This window comes from Zea mays, chromosome 4 (assembly GCF_902167145.1).
Source record: "Zea mays cultivar B73 chromosome 4, Zm-B73-REFERENCE-NAM-5.0, whole genome shotgun sequence".
NCBI classification, from domain to species: domain Eukaryota; kingdom Viridiplantae; phylum Streptophyta; class Magnoliopsida; order Poales; family Poaceae; genus Zea; species Zea mays.
Window position 1 is genome coordinate 65,632,926 of NC_050099.1, and position 14,075 is coordinate 65,647,000.

The 14,075-nt window shown below is 47.9% G+C and overlaps 2 protein-coding genes across 2 annotated transcripts; both read left to right on the top strand.

Moving 5' to 3' along the window:
• The first annotated feature begins 403 nt into the window (after positions 1 to 403).
• Positions 404 to 1,126, top strand: LOC100286273 (uncharacterized). The gene has a single exon (NM_001159160.1). The coding sequence runs from the start codon at positions 495 to 497 to the stop codon at positions 900 to 902; it is 408 nt and encodes a 135-aa protein (NP_001152632.1). The 5' UTR covers positions 404 to 494; the 3' UTR covers positions 903 to 1,126.
• A 3,247-nt stretch (positions 1,127 to 4,373) lies between these two features.
• Positions 4,374 to 6,869, top strand: LOC100382098 (exocyst subunit exo70 family protein D1). Its single transcript, NM_001174859.1, has one exon. The coding sequence runs from the start codon at positions 4,510 to 4,512 to the stop codon at positions 6,388 to 6,390; it is 1,881 nt and encodes a 626-aa protein (NP_001168330.1). The 5' UTR covers positions 4,374 to 4,509; the 3' UTR covers positions 6,391 to 6,869.
• The last annotated feature ends 7,206 nt before the right edge of the window (positions 6,870 to 14,075 follow it).

The following is a 14,075-nucleotide window of genomic DNA, read 5'->3' on the forward strand; positions in this document are numbered from 1 at the left end:
GCGGCGCCTTTTTGGACGGGAGCAGTAGTTTTTCATGGTAATTATTCACAAACAACGATCTCACGACGTCGGACGCATGCTAAGACCCAGCCAACTAGTCATGGAAATCCTCCGTGCCTTGCAGTTGCAGTGTGCGGCAGCAGAAGAATCCGGCCAACATGTCTCTGCTCCCCGGCGCCGCAGCCCACCGGATGGCGGGCAGAGACGACGCATGCACGCTAGAGCCCAGCAGCTCCGGACAAAACGCCCCCGCCGCCAGCTGCCGCTGCAGCTGTTCGGCTACCCAGCGGCAGCGGCTGGGCTTTCGACCTCCGGCCGACATGCGGTCCCCACGTCGCCTCCCCCACTCACCCGAGTATCCCCTACATTATATATAGCCACTCTTCGCCTCCCCTGCTCTACCATTCTTCAATCCCGCGCGCGTCGGCTGTGTTAGCCGGTAGCCCTCCCCCCGTCCGAGGTCCGAGTCCGACCGAAGGAGAGAGGCAGCAGCCATGGCTAAGGGCGGGCTGAGCAAACTCCGGTGCATGGTCAAGAGGAGGTGGCACTCGTCGAGCCGCATCGTCTCCCGCGCCCCGTCGCCACCGGCTCACGCCGACGCCGTCGCCGCCACCTCCGGCAACGCGCGCGGCGCGTCGTTCCACGGCGCGGACGAGGCGCCCAAGGGCCTGCACGCGGTGTACGTCGGCAGGTCGCGCCGCCGGTACCTCGTCGCGCAGGAGCTCGTGGGCCACCCGCTGTTCCAGACCCTCGTCCACCGCGCCGGCGGCGCCGGGGGTCCCGCGGGTACCGTCATCGTCGGCTGCGAGGTCGTCCTCTTCGAGCACCTCCTCTGGATGCTGGAGCACGCCGACCCGCAGCCGGAGTCCCTCGACGAGCTCGTCGACTACTACGCCTGCTGAACTGCGATTCCGATGGTAGATAGAGTAGACGAAGCATTGTTGCAGCTCATGAACGCTGTGTTGCTTTGGCTCGTTGGTTTGATTTTGGTTCGATTGGCATTGGTATAGTTTTATTTTATTTTTTTCGTCACTTCACTTAATAATAAGGTCTCTGGAATCTGGACGAGTGCTTCTATGTACGCTGAAACAGAGAGAAAGAAAAACAAATTATTCTCCCAATACAACTCTTCGATAATATCTGCATTGTTCTTCGACTGGCGCTCTTGTTTTTATCCGGTAAATTAAAGCTTGTGGTTTCCGGTTTTCACAGCTACATGCAGGTCAGCATGATCGTGGAAGCGATGTAGAAAGCGAAACAGAGTGGGGCTCTAGAACACCGCCACACCAACTAGAGAAAAAAACGAGTAAACCGAGTTAGTTTCCGGCAACAAGTCAAAATTAACCAAGAGAAAGTTCTCTATTTCGTAGGATTGACAAATACGATGTGGTTTCTCCGTGAAAGAGATATTTATTAACTTCTAAAGGAATGTTGAATACACTATAAATAATAGTTAGTGGCTAAAATTAGTTAAAGACATCAAATATTCTAACTAATAGTTCAACTATTAACTATTTTTATTAAATTAGTTAATAGTTAGGTATCTATTTATTTGATAGTAATAATTTTTAGCTAACTAATTATTAGTTATAATACATTTAAACACTTCGTAAGACTATTTTACAGCTTCTACTAAAAGCATCCGACCAATAGAAGCGAAATATGCCCCTGCTGGATGGAGCAGCTGGCGGGGATGGGCGACCCCGCGTACAAGAAGCCACGCAGCGCCTTCTTCTACTTCATGTATGTTTGTTCTGTGCTAGCACACCCTCCCCTATTAGGGTATGTTTGTTTCAGATTATATAATCTGGATTATAATCTAAATTATATAATCCAGATTATAATTTAGATAAATTATAAATTATAATCTGTATATAGTTGTTTGGTAGTCTAGATTATACAAATGTAGATTATTCACAAAGATAACAGTACCCTTGTTTATTTATTTGAGGTGAGCAAAGAAAGATGACATATATTGTAATTTCTATTTACATAACCATAGGTAGTGGATCTTTTGCCAAAATAATCTCAAATAAGCTACTCTTAAAAAGATTATGAGATTATCATAATCTAGACTTTAGATTATATAATCTGAACCTTTAATCTAGATGTTTGTTTACCTGCTGAATTATTTGCACTGGATTATATAATCTGTACAGATTATAATCCAAAACAAACAGGACCTAATTTGTCTGCTACGAGTTTTATGTCTGCTAGGTGTTACTAGTTCGGTGGACTCCGGAATTTTTTAGAAAAAAGTATCCTAGAACCTTGTCTACGAGCAAAATAAATTATATTTTTCTTGGCTTGCAATTGCCAAAATTTAAGTTCAGTTCATCGACTGTGACTGCTACTCACTTCGGTAATGCATCCATGAACTGATTCATGCATGCATCACTGAATTTAGGCTTAAGGTTTTTATGCACTCGCTATCAATAACCTAACTTAAGTCTCTGGATACATAAATATGAACGTGAATTTAGGCTTAGGTTTTTGGTGTCCAACTAGTGTTGAGTCCTGTCACATTAGTTAATAAGATTTTTGTACACAAATGCAAGTCTTACCCTTCTTGCATTTAGGTCCCACATCGGAAGTAACAACTCAGGCATTTTTGCAATAAAACACATAGAAAGCATCAATAGTAGAATATGAAATAGAATGTGATGCATTCCTAGTCTTAGGCGCATGAGAAACAGCATAATGAGTATGATGCCTAGATCTACTTCTACAACTAGCAACACCTTCCAGAAGATTCCTCTCCCACCATGCACGATGCCTCCACTCGCTCTGCTTATGGTGTCCACGCCAAGCACCATGACACCCATCATCGCACCATGTCTATGTACGTATCAAATATTTAAAAACACATCATCATCGTAACTTAAACCTTCCGTCTACCCTAGCACCTAGGTAAAATAAGCGGGCACTTTACTATATTTCCACGAGCACCTGGCGAATGTACCTTCCCCAAGACGAAGCTCCAACTACCCATAGCGAAATCCTGCCTCGTTATTTCCCTCCCTCTTCTCTGCCTTCCTTGTCACCATCGTTGTTGTCGTATGCCAAGTCCAACATGAACCCCTCCACCTCGCTCTCGCTACCCCCTGAGTCATCGTCGTCCACTCCCTCGTCGATAGGCTCTGTGATGTCCGTGACCTCGTGCGTGTTCGGATCCTCTGCCTCGCTGCCGGAGGTGGAGTACCTGTCAGGCCTTGAGATTGGGATGCATTGCGCCATGCGACTATAGTTGTATCCCCACATGCCACACAAGTCTAGGAGTGCGCGGCACCCACACGGTGCGTGGTGGTTGGAGTTGAGCCTGTGGATGGTGGCGCCCGAGATACGCGGGTGGAAGCGTCATCGGTCGTAGCATGTCTCGCGACGGCTGTTACTGTACAACCACACAAAAAACGAAGTAATTTAGATCTAGGCGCCGGGTGGGGGTTGGGAAGGGGAGATGGGAACGACTACGTCCACATATGTACCTCAAGTCGGAGGAAGTGTGGGAGGCTCCTGTCACAGTGGGGCCGAGAATTATAGCGGGATTAGTAGGTGTCTCTGGTTAGATAAGCCTTATATAGGGTGAGGGGAATAATCATATGCGCGAAGAGATATGAACGATGGGAACAAGAGCGATTTATAGCGAGATTAGTTGGTGAGATAACCCTTACCTAGAGAAGGGAATAATCGTCGCGCATGACGACGACACACGAAACTCGTGCTTTATAGGAGTAGAGATTTACATAGCAATCGCAGCATTGTAGGGTGATCTAACTATTTACTCCGTCTTATAATATAAAGCGTAACCAATTTTTGTTCTTGTCCAATAATATAAGATGTGATCTCTCCAAACGTACATGCATCGATGTAATAGTGCTAATATTGATAGAGAGAATCAAATATATTTCTTGGTCTTTGAAAAAGAGGTGGTTATGCATTAGGCCAATTCCAACAAGGTCGTGCATGCGGACGTTTATAACACTGTTCTGCACTATATATGCACTATTTGTATTGAAGAGTTTGAAATAGAGAGTGAGATCAGAAGTGAGATGGGGAGTTTATTGGAGATAGTCTTATAGTAATTAGGATTAGGATGAAGAGAGTAGTAAATAATGAAATAAGTTATTTTTTATAAAAGAAAAAAAGAGAAGCCGTGTTGGTTCCTCGTAGTCGTAGGTCGTAGCTCTCCCTTCCTGGGTCACCGCGAGTCCAAACAAAAAGAAGCTCACAATCACCGCGAGCACGGAGAACCGAAGGCCCGAAGCGAGGCTTGCCTGTCTCGCTCTCGCGCGACCGGAGCAGAGCAGCAGTACATAGTGGAGCCAGGTCGCCTCGCCTCCTCCACTTCTATATCAGTTCCGCCCTCTGTCCCAGCAGCCCTGTGCGCCATCGCGCGGCCCACACGAGCGGCTTGCCGGATTCGCGCCGACGCGGCAGACCCAGACAGGTCAGCTTCGGATCGAGGAAGAGGAGGCGGTGGAGGCGAGGAGTCAACTAAACTTGCCAGCCATGGACGGATCGGCCGCGGAGCTGGAGGCGGCGGAGCGGGTGGTGATGCGGTGGGACTCGTCCTTGGCGTGCGGTGGCACGGACGAGCCGATGCTGTTCGACGGCGGCGGAAACCGTGCCGAGGCCGACCGGTTCCTCCGCGCCGTCGACGACCTGCGCCGGCTCGCGCCGCCATCGCCCGCGGTCGTGGGCAGCCCGCGCCGCCTCTCGTCGTCTTCGGCGGCGAGGAGCGGCGCCGTGCTGGTCGCTATGACACGGCTCGAGGACGAGTTCCGCCACGTGCTGTCGTCGCGCGCCCTCGACCACGAGATCGAGGCGCTCGCGGACCTTAGCTCGCTCTCCATCAACGGCGACCGGTCCAACTCGGCCTCCTCCGCCGACCTCTCCGCCGCCGACGAGGACGACTCCGTGTCCTCCTCCATTGGCCGCCGCAGCACCGCCTACCGCTCGCTCCGGAGCATCCGCGAGATCGACCTGCTGCCCGACGACGCCGTTGCGGACCTCCGCGCCATCGCGTCCCGCATGGCCGCCGCCGAGCACGGCCGCGAGTGCGCGCAGGTGTACGCGTCCGTCCGCAAGCCCTCTGTCGACGCCTCCCTGCGCCGGCTCGGCGTCGAGCGCCTCAGCATCGGTGACGTCCAGCGCCTCGAGTGGGACGCGCTCGAGGCCAAGATCCGCCGGTGGATCCGCGCCGCCCGCGCCGCCGTCCGCGGCGTCTTCGCCAGCGAGCGCCGCCTCTGCTTCCACATCTTCCACGACCTTCCCATCTCCGCCGCCTCAGCGCCCGCCACGCACGACACCCCCTTCGCCGAGGCCGTCAAGGGCGCCGCGCTGCAGCTCTTCGGCTTCGCCGAGGCCATCAGCATCGATCGCCGCTCCCCCGAGAAGCTCTTCAAGATCATAGACCTCCACGACGCGCTCTCGGACCTCCTACCCGACGTCTCCGACATCTTCGCCGCCTCCAAGGTCGCGGAGTCCATATACGTGCAGGCCGTTGAGATCCGGTCGCGCCTCGCCGATGCCGTGAGAGGGATATTCTCGGAGTTCGAGAACGCCGTGCTCCACGACCCGCCCAAGACCGCAGTGCCTGGCGGTACCGTCCACCCGCTCACTCGGTATGTGATGAACTATAGCAGCCTCATTTGCGACTACAAGGCCACGCTATCCGAGCTGATCGTATCGCGTCCATCAGCTAGCGCTCGTCTTGCTGCTGAGGGCAATGAGCTCGTGCCGTCCTTAGCTGACCTCGAGCTCCCCGAGCTTGAGAACCAGTTACCACTTGCCTCTCACATTGTCTGGATCATTGTTATTCTTGAACACAACCTGGAGGGCAAGGCAACACTCTACAAGGATCCAGCTCTCTCGCATCTGTTCATGATGAACAATGTGCACTACATCGTTCACAAGGTGAAAGATTCGCCAGATCTCTGGGGCATGATAGCTGATGATTACCTGAAACGGCTTACTGGCAAGTTCACAATGGCGGCCACAAACTACCAGCAGGCCTCATGGTTGAAGATCCTGAATTGTTTGCGTGATGAGGGGCTCCATGTAAGTGGTGGCTTTTCGTCAGGGATATCCAAGTCGGCACTGCGGGAGCGGTTCAAGTCCTTCAACGCTGCATTTGAGGACGCGCATAGGGTGCAGTCAGGGTGGTGCGTGCCAGACAACCAGCTGAGGGAGGAGCTCAGGATCTCGATTGCTGAGAAGCTGCTGCCAGCATACCAGTCATTCCTTGGCAGGTTTCGGCATCATATAGAGAATGGGAAGCATCCAGAGCTGTACATTAAGTACTCTGTTGAGGACCTTGAGATAGCTGTGGGTGATTTCTTTGAGGGCGTTCCTCCTTCCCCGCATCACAGGAGGAGATCACATGGGTGAAGGTCCTGTACATCAGGTATTCAACTAGCTGTTGTTGCTATTTATTCTTTTATTCTTCACGAGGAAGCTGGTGCTGGTATTTGGGCTCGATTTCTTCTGTCCTGATAGATGTGAGTATAAATTTGGTGATCTTCAATCAAAGATGGCAAATATGAATATATTTTGGGGGTCTTTCTGAAGCTGTCAATCGGCACAGTGGTTCCTACTCCGTAAGAGAAGTTGTTCATTTGGCTTCAATCAAAGATGTTATATAGATCTTGCAAGTAGCATGTCCATATAGGAAATTTTTTCAGTAACGTGGATAGTTGGAACAACCCATGGCATTTCTGCCCCTGTTTTGCACCAGCTTTTGTTATCCTTTTCAATGTTAACAATTATCCAAAGGGTCTATGCTTTGTGGGTTAGATGTAAAAAGATTTATGTAACTCTCATGTACCACATGATTTTGTAATATGATAATATCATGCTTTTACAAATTCAAAAACTCCATGGCACAGTTCTATCCAGCTGTCGAAACTAATATAAAGATAACTGCCAAAGTGGCACTGTTGATCCCTCCATAAGATTTACAACGTTACTATTTTAGTATATGATCAGTAAGTTAGAAAATGGATGCTATTTGGCAGCAATGTTTCGCTTTGGGATGCTGTCCTTTTGAAAGGCCTCTTTTTACTAGAGTTGAGTTTGTAGTCCCTGACGCTGATTAGTTGATAGTACAAAAAAATGTACTGAGAAAAATCTACAAAAGAGAGGTCTTCTATGTCCAAATAATTTTCTTTTGTCCCTTGTTTTCTTTTGGGGTGGATCATGGATGTCAAAGCTGTGCTTATTTAAGAGGAAAACAGATTGAGCTATTCAGGACATAAAAAAAATGAAGAATAACAAGTCTGAAATGTCATGCTTGCCACTGTTCATGTTTGAAAAACATATGTATTTCTTCCCAAAATAAAAACCTTAAGGAAATAAAAAGAATAACAAGTCTGAAATGTCATGCATGCTTGCCATTGTTCTTGTTTGAAAAACAGATGTAGTTGTTCCCAAAAATAAAAACCACATGCCATGAATCCGTATCAGCTTGTTTTGTGCTGTTATCAGGTATAAGAAATTACTCTAGTGCACTCTCCACTTCCTTCTACAGGTATGCAATAAAAACGCATGCCGTAGCTTTTTATGCGTGGTTATCAGGTATAGGAAATAACTCTATTGCACTCTCCATTTCCTTCTGCAGGTATGGGAGTAGTGAATTGTGTTAATTTGTGTTGATTTTGTTTTTAGTTGATAAATGCACAATATTGATGTACCAATGTGTGCAACAGAAAAATCCTTGTCCATATTGTTGTATATGTTCTGGAATCGCATGATCCAACATTGCCTATGGTGTAATAATACTATTGAATCAGAGATCAAGTGTTATGTGCCATACGTGTAACCTGCCGGGAACATAAAACTTTATATGCACTACCAGCTGATCGCCTTCTTTAGCTATAATGTTCATGATTTTTTTGGAGAACATAACAATGTAAGCTAAAAAATTGTCCTTTTGTAGGCACTTACTCATGAACCCTAGCCACATGCATTACAACGAGGCTTATACCTTCGGGATTAAACGACGATGTCATTAGAGCGACCCCTTGGAACTCTGCCCCTCGACGGGATGTCTTCCGGAACGAGTTCTAGTGTTCTTCGCGGAGAAGAAGACCCTCTGTGCTATCGCGAACCGTCCGGTCCCAGGTGCGGACCGTCCGGAAGTGTGCAAAGGAGCCCCTCCTGCGCCAGGTCACGGACTGTCCGGCCCTGTGCCGCCGACCGTCCACGCTTCCGCAGAGAGCCCCGCCAGGCGGTCCATTCCCGTGTTTGGCACCCGGATCGGTGTCAACACACTTTTTTGGCGACTCCGCTGTGGACTAGGTGTCTAGATCTGCTAAAAATCGGCCCATAGATGGTCGGTTCTAAGGATCACACCAAGATCTCCATCATCAACATCATCAAGACGGCCATGGAGGCACTCCCGGCTGATGACCAAAGACCCTTTAAGGATCTCGTGATGCGTGATGAGAAGGAGGTGATGCGGCAATGGAACGAAGAACGCGACAAGGAGGAGGCGGAACTGCTGCATAAACTCACCGAACGACACAAAGAGGCGGCGGAAAAGTACTTGTCACACTTCACAGTGGATCGCCACCAGAAGATCATCCGTCAAGGGGAGATCGATATGGAATATCTCCTACCTCCACTTCAGGATCCTGCTGTAAGTGCTCCAGATCTATCTCTTACGACTTTCATGGATCAACGAGGAGATCGGTTAAAGCAATATGTAGATGAATCTATTAAAATGCATATACGTTCATATGAGAAATCAACTGCTCCTAGTTTTCCTTCGCGTGAGTGTAATACAGAGCCACCCGCACCAAGCACATCGACTACAAATGGGTCACCCTTAGCCTAGCCATCACATGGTAAAAGCCGATGCACGCGTTCGTGTCACCATCACAGCCACCGCCACTAGGCACGCGACAGGTTCTGGATGTGGTCGGACCGTCCGAGCATCATCCCAGACACTCAGACCACATTGCGGACCGTCCGATCCGACACAGGCCTGCACACAGATCGCTCAGGTCGCACCATGCATGGTCGGATCATCTGGGTACAACCTCAGAAAATTCGGCCCTGTCGTGGACCATCCGGTACATTACGTCGGACCGTCCGGATATGTCACGGATCGTTCGATACCTTATGTCGGACCGTCTAGATATGTCGCAGATTGTCCGGTACCTTATACCGGACCGTCCGGATATGTCGCGGACCGTCCGATACCTTACGCTGGACCGTCCGGATATGGCATGAACCGGCCGGCGTATTACACCGGACCGTCCGACTCTACACGAGTCCACGCACAGACCGCCCAAGTCGCGCCATATATGACCGAACCGTCCGGGTATAGCCCTGGACCATTTGGCCCGATTGCGGACCGTCCTGCCCTTTACGATGAACGGTCCGGGTACGAGACTACCTAGGCAGCACCATATACGGCTGGACAGTCCGGATATACCTTCAGATCGTTCGGCCCGCTCGCAAAATGTCCGGCCTTACGCCGCACCGTCCGGGTATGCGTATGCAGAACCGAGAGCTGCACAATACACACAGTCCCCACACTTATCGCAGCAACATTATGGTGCCCCTCCAGCAACACATTATAACCATGCCATACCACCTCATGGACTGTAAGGCCCAAAAATTTGTATGAAAAAAATAAAAAAATATATGAAGAAATAAAATAGCAGATTCCGCTATCTGAAATTATACTTGAGTGTTGAAAATTAAGGACCGAAATTTGGAAACCAAGAATTATTTTAGAAAAGAAGTAATAGAAAAGTTTTCCATTCAATTAAATGATTATGCATATTATTAAATGATGTATCATAAGCATTTATTTACATGAATATTTGATTTTGAAGTAACTTTTACTTCTTATCCCACATTCAAAATACTATTCTTCTAATAATATAGAAAACAATATGAGTGTTTCTCATGTTTCAAACATCTATCAAACAAATAAAATAATTAAAATAAACATATATCTACCGCATCATGTTGGAGTTTAATTGTGTGTGCATATATTAGTAATAAAAATCTATAGAAAGACATCAATAATCAAATTGGGAATTTAGTGCTAAATTTGGAATTCTAGAATTGGAGAAAATGAAGCATTTGTTATCACAAAATAAATATCAAAAAATAAATAAATTCACCATGCTATGTTTAAGTTGGACAATTAATGTGAAGATAAATCTACCACGGAATTTGAATTTAAATGGGAATTTGAATTATGAATTTAGAAATAAAAAGGAAAAGAAAAGAAAAGGGGAAATATAAAAGAAAAAAAAGGAAAACGTCAAACTGGGCTCACTGTGACTCATTTTGGCCCATGTTGCCTCACCTCCCGCGTAGCCCAGTTCCAGGAGGAGGGCGCCGGCACCGCGGCCCCACTCGTCACCCTCACAGACCTTGTTTTCCTGCGCGATGAACCACTGCCAGTGGGGCCCTCGTCTTCCGGTCATCGTCTCCGCGGGTATGGCGAACCACGCCAACAACTCTCCGCGGTATGCCAGCCGAAATACTCGCGGAACCCTCGGTGGGGTTGTTGCCGCCAACCGAGGTATAAGTTCGCCCTCATGCGCCTCGTAGCCCGGCCACAACTCGCACGCAGAAACGACCCCCCACCATCACCGTGAACCTCTCCACCGAGCCATAGAACCTTTCCCCATGGCCGAAAATCCGATTGCAAAGCGTAGGGCTCTTGGGTGCTGACCTGGACGTATCGTCAGGACGCACCGTGCGGAGTGGGGTTAGTTAGTGGCACTCGGGTCTACGGGATTGGAGTGAATTGCTCACCGGAGATTTGCAAACGAAGCGGGCGTGTTCTGCCGCGGTCTAGGCTTTCTGGCACGCCAATCAAGGTATGGGTTCCCCTATGAGTTTCGTCAGCGTCCAATCTACGCATTGAGCACGTCAATTTTTGAGTTCGCCGGCCGGACTGACTGGTCCGCCGCTCGCCGGGAGCCTCCCATGTCGCGGGCGACGCTCGTGCCGCCGCATCCTGGGCGTGGGGTGGACGATGGACTAGGGCCGCCCGATTTATGATTTGTGTTTAGGATTAGAGCTTGTATAACGTTTCACTGGGGGCGCCTGGACCGTAGATATCACTGCGTGCGGCTAAGATTTTATCATGGGTACATCAGCGGATGGCCGTTGCATCGCAGATGTAGGGCGAGGAATAGATCACGTACACATTAAATCTCAGCCCTTTATCGGGGATCTTGTGGATCTCGTGCGTCCCAGTTCACAACATCTGAGATCTAATCGTAGCCCTAGATTCATGATCGTGCAGCCAGAACTATCCGATACCCCTTCGACCACCACTTTGCAAATGAGCCCCTATGTTTTATACGAATAAAACCCGCAGTACATAGCCAGGTAGTTTTGAGTCTTAAAAACTTTTGCGCCGTTGCCCCTGATTTCTCTGGAATTTGAGGCGCAGTCCTGTCCGGGAATAAAATTATATAATCATTTAGAAAATGGATTGTTAATGTGAAAAATAAATGCTAGAACTTGTATAAATCATAGAAAATTCATATGAACTCCAAATTGATCCATTCCAGTTCCTATAATTTAATAATAATGTTGTTTATCACATAATGACACTGTTTTAACATGAAAATGCTATTAAAATTTATTTCTTAATTAATCTCGTATCAAATACATAAAACCTTCGGAAATTCGTAACTCCTCCGTTTTAATTCCGATTTGACTCGTTCCAGTTGCGTTAGCTTCGTATAAATATTTACTACGCAGTAGCAACATTTGTTATATGACATAATCTACTTTTATAATTTGGTAACTAATTAGATTAATCTATGTCTATTGGATTAACTTCTTTAATATTAAATCTCTACTACTACTTAAAAACGTAGTGTAGGCGTCCACAATAACACTCTGGCGCACGGTTCTGCCAATCCCTGACGCGCCCATCCTCGCGTCTGTCGCGCCGCGTCTCTGCCAAGAATCACGGCCTCTCGCCCCCGCCCCGTCTCTCTCTACGCTCCCCTGATCTCGCGTCGCGCGTCTCCAACACGCCCGTCGCACACGCCCCAATGAGATCCTGGATCCCCTGCGACATCCTCCTCCACCGCGCCATGGCCGCCCCCGACGTCCTCCCCTCCGCGCCGCGCTCGCCCCGACTCGCGATGCGCAAGCCCACCTCCATCGCCGCCGCCACGCTCTCCTCGCACCCGCTAACCCTGCGCGCGTCTTGCTCGTCCTCCTCGGCCTCCACGCCGTCCTCCCCCGCGCCAGTGGAGAGGAGGTTGAGAGGTGACGCCGCAGCAATGACGCCGACGCTATGCTCGCCGCGGCAAACCGTACCTTCGCCATCATCATCCAGATCCAGGTGAGACCCCATCCCTTGTCGCGAATACGGTTGACCAGACGGTGCAGGCCACCTCGGGCAAGCCGACTGTGTGCGTCAGCGACACCCCCCGGGTATCGGCAGCAGCTGCCCCGCCGGCGCCACCACCTTATCCGCGTACCCGCCGTCGCTGAGGAGCGCGCAAACCTGTGAAGCAAAAGCACGGAACCAACAACCGGAACATCAGCAGCAAACCCCAATCAATCTACTGTAGGAGCTGGCAGGTGGTGAACTCAGTTTCATCTTGTCGCCCACGGCCCAGCCGGAGGGGACGTTGGGGCCGAGCGTTCCATGGAATCCTCCTCGGACTACGGCAAAAATGGCGTGGGATGTACCAGTTATTTTTTTAGTGCATCTTAGCTGGGCTAGGTAGAATTACCGCTTTTAGTGCCTCCAGTGCTCCGAGCAAATAATGATTTTCCAGTAACAAATCATTGGGCCATAGCCATTGCTTGCATACTGGACGTTATAGCAGCAGAATTGAATTCCTTTCTTCAATTTCTAATGTAACAATCCCCAATGTTACTCTAATGATGATCTATTTATATTCGTACTATACTATTTTACCAAGCGACATGGTGATTTAGTAAAGCAACACATTATTAATTGGCGGAAGTAAAAATTTGGTGTAACAGAATCGGAGACAACTGGTGTAGGAAGCAAATCCAAGCCGTGCACCAAATTTTTCAGGTTCTAATCTAGCTTAAAATGAACAGTCATCCGGAAACATCTACTATCGTTATTATGCTCTTCTTTTTTTTTAAATTAAAATTTGTTATGTTACTAAATGCTGTGCTTGATGCTAACAAATGGGTCGGTCTAGATTCTGCTACAGGATGGTTTTATCTAATCATTGCTTAAGAACACTCAACGGAGTAAAAAATTGGAATCTACTGTTGTTTATCACTGTGAAAATTGGTGCAACAAGGGAATGTACTGCTGTTTATCACTGTGAAAACCGATGCAACAAGGGAACCTACTGCTGTATATCACTGAAAATCTGAACCATGCAACAATGTTTTCAAGGAAGCAAAACTTCCTCTCAAAAGGAACAATCAGTCAATAACACCATGGAACAGGTTCACTCGAAGAAATCAAGAAGATTAGATTGAACATGGGGACTGTAATCCAATTCCTTGTGAATTGTACCAGTTATTTGTTCAATTGCATTTCCTTATCAATATGGTGCAGTAGTAGTTCTGAACACCTTGAAGCTTGATTATGAATAGCATTTCTATATAAAGCATGATTTCTAAAAGATTAGTTTATATCATTTACTTCAGCTTTTATAGATCTTCTCTGAATAAGCAGTCTGTAGAGTGAGGAAATGGTCTTGCTAGCTGTTCATACCAAATATACGGGTGAAGCAGACTAACACCTAATTATTAGAATTGTTATGTGAGAGTTTCTAAATATGAATTTGAATAGAATCTCAAACTGATTTAATGGGAACTAACACATAGGTTGAAATTTCTGAATATGACTGGCATATGATGGTTTTGACAGTACAATGGTTGTTTATTACCAGGGAACACGGGCCGATGGCATAAAAGAAGTGATCTTGTCTCATGCACATGCTTTGTCCCTTATTGCAGCCGGAGAAGGTAATTTTTTCTTAATGGTTTAATTCTTTATTTATTTTCAGTATTCTGGCTATCATAATCTATATACTACTTCTTAATACAGTAGTGTAGGCGTCCACATCCGTGCAGTGCACGAT